Source organism: Caloenas nicobarica, chromosome 29 (genome assembly GCF_036013445.1).
Source record: "Caloenas nicobarica isolate bCalNic1 chromosome 29, bCalNic1.hap1, whole genome shotgun sequence".
Lineage (NCBI taxonomy): Eukaryota > Metazoa > Chordata > Aves > Columbiformes > Columbidae > Caloenas > Caloenas nicobarica.
Window position 1 is genome coordinate 3,259,587 of NC_088273.1, and position 6,555 is coordinate 3,266,141.

Consider the following 6,555-nt stretch of genomic DNA (forward strand, 5'->3'; position numbering starts at 1 on the left):
TGGCATGACTGGTAATTTTCCTTTTCCTTTCTAGTACAAGGTTGCATTTGCAAAGGCCAACCCAGGGTACAAGTGGTGCCCCACAGCAAACTGAACTGTGAAAACCCAGACATCCACTGTTACAAAGAGGAAAAAGCTATGGGCCTTTCCTTCAGGCTCTGCAAAAGATTTACCAAAGCCGAGGAAACTGACAAAAAGTGAAGAAATCCCACAGTACAACTTTGCGATGGCAGGTGAGATTTCCATCCATGTTCCTCAAATATAGCAGCCTTACTTTGTTTGAGGATGCGATGATGGAATCAAACTGCAAGACCAGTCTTCTCTACTGTACGTGGCACTGTAGTGCAAATACCCTTCATATCCCAAATTAAGTTGCCAATACTCTGCTTAAACCTCTGCATAAAACTTGAAATTTTCTTTAGTGTGTGATTTCTTTTTAGACCTGAGTCCAGATATGCGGCGTATCATAACCCACACCCCATTCGGAGTCCAAATTACTTCAGGCTTATCTGCTGCTGGAGATTTTCATTTTCTAGTGAAAAACAAAAATGGTGATTGTGTGCATTATTTTTCTCTTTCATAGTGTTGTACTATGTTTAGTAATTTGCTGTTAACAAAAATAACTTATGGGTGTCTGTGAAGCTGGGGGTGTTAATGTTCTTGTGGATGAATGTACCAGTAGAGCCAACCTGTTGTATTTACATCAAGAGAGGCATAATGTAAATTCATTTAAAATGTGCTTTTTTGCCCATTATACCTTGGAGGGGCAGATTCTAACTTTTTAACATTAAAAAAAAAAAAGGTGAAGAAATGTAGATGGAGTGCCTGAACGGGTGAAAGGCAGATAATCTCTCATTAATATCCAGAAATAGCAGACCCGTTGCAATCATGACCTTGAAATACCAAGACATTGATGTTAAGCACCGTCTGCTTAAGAATCTAACAGTCAAGGTAGAAAACAATTTTTCCCCCCCACCCTTTTTTCTTTTTCTTTTTTTTTCCTCTTTTTTTTGCATTTTTAAGTTTCTAGTTTTATAAATACTGAACCATTTGAAACTTTGTTATATCCTGTCTAATTCATTATAAGTGTGTGGCAGACAGGACTTTTCTGCTTGGAGAGATCGTGAGCTGGAGAGCGGAAAGTGGTTTTATGCTCCTTAAGGTTTATGGATTTAACAGAAAGAACAGAGGTCTTGGCCTGTGTGGCTCCTGCTGGGATCCCCAAGTGTGGACCTTCTGAGTAGAGAGAGATCTTGAATAAACACGTGTCAAAGCAAAGGACAGAGAACTTAGGAATTCATTAGAAACTAAATGAATCTATTTTTTCATCTATAGAGCCATTCATTTCTGAAGTAGGCTCTCTTTTGTGACACATGATTTATTTAATTATTATCATATTTATTAATTTCCTACAGACTTGGGTCAGTGAGCACAGTAATCCACAGAGATCCTGCTCCAGTCCTCATGCCAGTGAGGGCAGCTGTTTCATGAGCGTGACAACAGCCCATAAAATCACAACAGCTTCTGGCAGAAGCAGCATCTGAATCACAGCCAGGATGCCATGCCAAATGGATTACCATTTTGTCAACTATGTACCAGTTTGTGATAAACATGTGGTGCTGTGTTGTGTTGTACTGGGAAAGATGGTGTTTTTCACTGCTATACTGGGAGGATATATACTGCAGAGCTAAGTGAGCGACAGCTTTCCTACACAGATGTGCAAGAGTCCCAAAACTTTCACATTTCTGCATCAGGAGAAAACCATCTGGGCCAAAAAGCTTTTTAGTAAAGTAAATGGTGGAAAACAAAACAAACCAAACCAAACAAACAAACAACAAAAAAAAACTTGCTAGGACAGCCAATATCTTGATAGAGATGCAATTTTTCTTTTTAGAAAGAAGCTTCATGCTGCACTCAGATGAAAGTCAGATGAAACTGGTACCTGCTGGCCTTCTCTCTGCTAATTCTTCCTCAGTTCTTTCTTGCCTCTGATTGAAAAAGTGCAATGATGAAAAAGCTGCGTGCTGAGGTTCTGACCAGACCAATACTAACAATGCATGTCATTCCCAAATAGTGAGATGATTGTAAGCTTCATCAATAGTAAAAGCTGTTCAAAAAGTCATGAATCATCTCCCATTCTGCAAGTCAAATTCTTTGACTGTTTTCTCGCTGCTCTTGATTTAACTGTAAGTTGCTTTAAAATAGCACTGAAAATTAGTAATTTTTCATGCCAGTAAGTTTTTGGTGCCATAAGAGAAAATTCTGTCAGCTTTTCACTCTGTTTGCTGTGATCAGCAATTTCTCTTGTCACGCTCAGGACTTTCCCACGGTCTGTTCAGATAGCTAAGAATTACACCAGGCCCTAATCATCAGCGTGTGCTCCTTAACACAGCCCCAAAGTTGTCTGCATGTCATGTCATTTCTTCCTATCTCCTTTCTAGCCTCAATGGGCCAGTCTTCTCCATCCCATGGTGGCTCTGAGCATTTACTATATGTAGTAGTATATTAGCGTTATTTTATTATTTTATTAAACTGTGTTTATCTCAACCCACAGATTTCTCCCTTGCCTTTCAATTCTCTCCCCTGTTTGGGGGTTGGAAGTGGGAGACTGAACGAGTGGCTATCGTGGTTATATTGCTAGCTCGGGTTAAACCATGAAAACCTCTCCGTCCACCCCTGTGATCTCTGTTGCAGAGCTTCCTTGGGTTTCGTTCCCCATTCTTTTACGGAGCAGACAGATCCAGTAGACTTATGAACACAAGGGATTTCTCCTTTCAGGTCTGATGGAGCTAAGTCAGGTGGAGTCTCACACCCAGGAGGCTTGTCCTGCCCCAGCCTGGTGAATGCAGCTGCTGCTGTTTCTGTGTGTGTGTTCAAGAGACTTGCGCTGCATTCCAAAGAGCCAGATACACACAGACACACACAATTAATGTGAATGCAAAACAGATCGACACAGACAGAGCAATGCCTTTACCAACCACTCACCTGAAGATGAACACAGTTAAGTCCTTTTCTGTCTTTCCAGATGATCAGGATTGGATGTTTACTAGTGAAACATAAACACACCTTCATTCCCTAGATTCATAAGCACAGCATGTTCATAGATTCCTCAAATAACAGTAAGGAAATAAAGTTCATGTAATATCTGTGGCCGAATGTCAAGCTCCTTACTCAGTCATTGCTGCAAACCACAAGTCTTTCTAGATCTGTGTCTCCTAGGTCATGAAACAGTCCAGTTTGAGCTTCACTGGTGTATTGTACACACACACATAGGGATCCCATCAGTGGCAGGCCTGAGACACTTCATGTTTCCAACCACTGGCCCCAAGACCTCTGGTCCCTTATGATCTGTGTTCCCTTCTCCCACTGCACTCTCAACCTCCTCCCCGAGCAGGCAAAGTTTCAGCCCTTTTGAGCGACTCTTTCCCTTTTTGCTCTCCTTGTCTGCCTGCAACCCCGTTTTGCAGGTGCCGGGCATCAAAGTCGTTGCCTTGCACAGGAGACTGAGTTGGACGGAAACATGGTTAGCTATGAAAATTGGCAAATTTATTTCAAGAACTAAGTCGGCTTCAGCATTTGTGCGCACTCAGAGGGATGTGGGCAGGACAGAGCAGGCCGTGGGCACTGAGGCTGCCTTTGAGTGAGCAGCCGTTGCCCCAGAAGGAAACAGTCGTGGGACACCGCAGCCTGCACTGGATCCTGCTCATGCTGCTGCTCAAGCCTTTTTTCCTCTTAGGACCTGCAGGAGGTCCTGCAGCTGAGTAAAGATGTTCAGCAGCTTCTGGAGTGGAAATGGGCAGGAGCCAACGCTGCCTGATTGTGGTGTTACTGGCCTTGGCTTCTGAAAGGGCATTGAGGTGGTGAAAAAATTACTCCATCCCTGTGATGTTGGAGTAACCCTTGCTCGTGAGTATAGTCCCATCTGTGCCAAGATCCAGTTGTAAAAGTGCTGAGTAGAGGTGTAAATTCCCGGCCTTCTTGCTCTTGCACAGCCTCTACCCCAGCTGGTCACTCCGACAAGCCAGTAGTAGTCAGCATGGTTATCTTTGCACACGAGAGGACCACCGCTGTCACCCTGCAGCGAGGAGGGAGGATGAAGGGGGTGTTAGGTGGCCACTGCCAGCACTATGGCTGCTCCTTCTCTCTCACAGCACCTGCCAGAGCTGTATTCACCACACAAAAAGGCTCTGCTTAGGTGCTGGAGCCTATGGCACCGTGTCTGGGAGGGGCTGGTGGGCCATAAGGTGGGGCTCACTCTCATCCCTGCACACTGATCCTGGCTGTGTGGAAGACGGATGTTCTGGCATTGGAGTCTGGACCTGTGGACTGCCGAGAGCTTTGGATGGGCTTTCTGGGCAGAGTCCCAGGGCTCTGAGAAAAGGCGGACACTGGGCAGGGAGCTGCAGCTGGGGAAGGGGAGGTGGGGACCCGGGGGTGGGAGGTGACTTGCCAGGCAGAGCAGGCACCAGGTGCACTCTGGCAGGTGTGACGGGGCTGCCCGCGCTGCTGGGACACTCACAGCGCGCTCCTACCTGGCAGGTGTCGATGCCACCCTCCGGATAGCCAGCACACAGGTTGTGGGGGTGGACGGCCCCTCGGTACCACATGGTGCTGTTACAACGTTGGACATCAATGAGCTGGACCTGGGCCTCCTGCAGGACATCGGTTGATCCTGAAGCTGTGGGCACAGAAAGGAGTTAACACCCAGCAGCTGGTTCCCCCTATCTCCTCCCCATCTGGGTGAACCCCTTCCCCAGGGCTGGGCTTTGCATCCTGAAAGCACCGTGTGGTGTTTCCCCTTTGCCTTGCCTTGGGTAATGGGTCAGGCCCATCTGTCTATGGGCACACGTCCCCACAGCCTGACACTGGCTTTTGCCTGTGCTGTGAGGAAGCCCAGCCCTTCTCCCTGCCATGCCAAGCTTGCCCTCAGGACACGAGTGCTTTTTGGGAACTCACATCTTGCAGTCGTGGCACCCCAACCACTGACATAGCAGGTCGTCAGCTCTGACACTCTCAGCGAGGGGTCGGCCACACAAGCAAGCTGTATGTAGTAGTTGCACTGGACAGGCTGGTCCAATTCCAGCAATGCAATGTCGTTCTTCTGCGTGATATTATGGTAGTGTTCATGAACCAGTAGCCGCTTAACATTACGCACTTGGGTCTCATAGCCCAGATGAGACAAATGGTTGGCCCCAATCACCACACGCCATGTTGGGATGTCACTGCAAGGCAGATGGAGAGACGGGGTCAGAGGGAGTGAAGCCATGTGCTGAAGCAGCCCAGCAGTTCCCTGCCTTTTGCTTCACAAGGGAGACAATAAAGCAGCACTACGGAGGGTGCGAGTGCCCTCGCGTGCCTGACGCTAGAGGAACGTTGAGATGGAGGCTGCTAGGAGCCAGTGGCATGAGTCCAGACTTCTCCTGAGCAGTTTCTCAGCTGGACTCAGGAATGCCCAGGCACTGGGCATACTGCAAGGAAACGGGATGGGAGCAGCACACAGTGCTGTGGACAGACACCCACTTAGTGGTGTGGGGACATCCCCATTCCCTGGTTCTCCTTACCTGTCCTCAATCCCGACGAAGCAGTGGGCTGCTGTGAGGACCCACTGTGAGCTGATGAGGGACCCTCCACATACATGCCCTCTGACTGTATTCCAGGGGTTCTGGATGCTGACGATCCACGGCCAGGCCCCTGGCTGGGCATCTGTGCCACCCACAACGCGTGACCAGCCGTAGTAAGAAGCCATGGGCCGGACCCCACAGGTTCTGTAACCAGAAACTTGTTACTGTCCTGCTTGATGGTTTGCTGAAGGTCATCTGCCTTCCCTCCCCACATGGACAGTAGGACCAGGGAACCCCATGGGGAGTGTGTCAGTCCGCTCGTTTCTGCTTAAGCCCCATGAGTTGTGCCCGCAGCCCGGGTACTGTGGAGGAACTGAGGATCCCTCATGTGGTTTGGGAAGCTGTGGCACAGCCACAAGGGACAAGCGGGCACCCTCCAGTGAACCTCATAAGCATTGCCCATGCTCCCTCCCAGAGCCTGAGGCCACTTACCCACAGTTGTCCCATGTGCCATTTGCAGGCCAGCACATGGCCAGCAGGACAAGAAGGAGGAGCAAATTCATTGCAGCCAGCAGCACGTGACAGCAGCAAGAACCGAGAGCTTGTTGCCACCAGCGCAGCAGCCGGCGTAGTGCCCCTGGTACCCTTGGTTCCAGGGCTGATGTCACAGAATTGCTGGTTCCAGGTGCTGGGCAAGGTGGGTTCTGGTGGGGGTGGAGCCAACATGGGGCGTTCCAAGCAGGAGGGGAGGCAGAAGCTGGGGCTGGGCACCCCTGATAGAACCTGCTGGATGCTCTGCTTGTGGACTGTGGCAGGCAGCGGCGTCTGGCTCTGAGCACTGCCTGCTAACAGCTAGCAGGAAAAAAAACAAGTGTGGCATCATGGCCTCTTTGGGAAGTTCACTGCCACGCTGCTCTCTGCAACTGTTTGCCACCAGGTCTTTCCCAAAGAACACACACCAGAACACGTAACTCCTACAGGCTGTGTGAGCATT

At 48.8% G+C, this 6,555-nt stretch overlaps 1 protein-coding gene across 1 annotated transcript; it reads right to left on the reverse strand.

Moving 5' to 3' along the window:
* Positions 1–3,715: 3,715 nt before the first annotated feature.
* LOC135999615 (acrosin-like) lies at positions 3,716–6,253 on the reverse strand. Its single transcript, XM_065653179.1, has 5 exons — positions 6,054–6,253; positions 5,562–5,765; positions 4,957–5,222; positions 4,533–4,678; positions 3,716–4,075 (listed from the first exon to the last, which is right to left on the reverse strand). The coding sequence occupies exons 1-5, from the start codon at positions 6,122–6,124 to the stop codon at positions 3,716–3,718; spliced, it is 1,047 nt and encodes a 348-aa protein (XP_065509251.1). The 5' UTR covers positions 6,125–6,253.
* Between the last annotated feature and the right edge of the window lie 302 nt (positions 6,254–6,555).

What these genes read in the sequence shown, in the direction of transcription:
- LOC135999615 (XM_065653179.1), bottom strand. Translation starts at nt 6,124, where the DNA reads ATGAATTTGCTCCTCCTTCTTGTCCTGCTGGCCATGTGCTGGCCTGCA. An exon ending in GGCACATGGGACAACTGTGG is followed by an intron (nt 5,766 to 6,053) that starts GTAAGTGGCCTC and finishes TTCTGGTTACAG; the next exon opens with AACCTGTGGGGTCCGGCCCA. An exon ending in GTGGCATCGACACCTGCCAG is followed by an intron (nt 4,076 to 4,532) that starts GTAGGAGCGCGC and finishes TCCTCGCTGCAG; the next exon opens with GGTGACAGCGGTGGTCCTCT.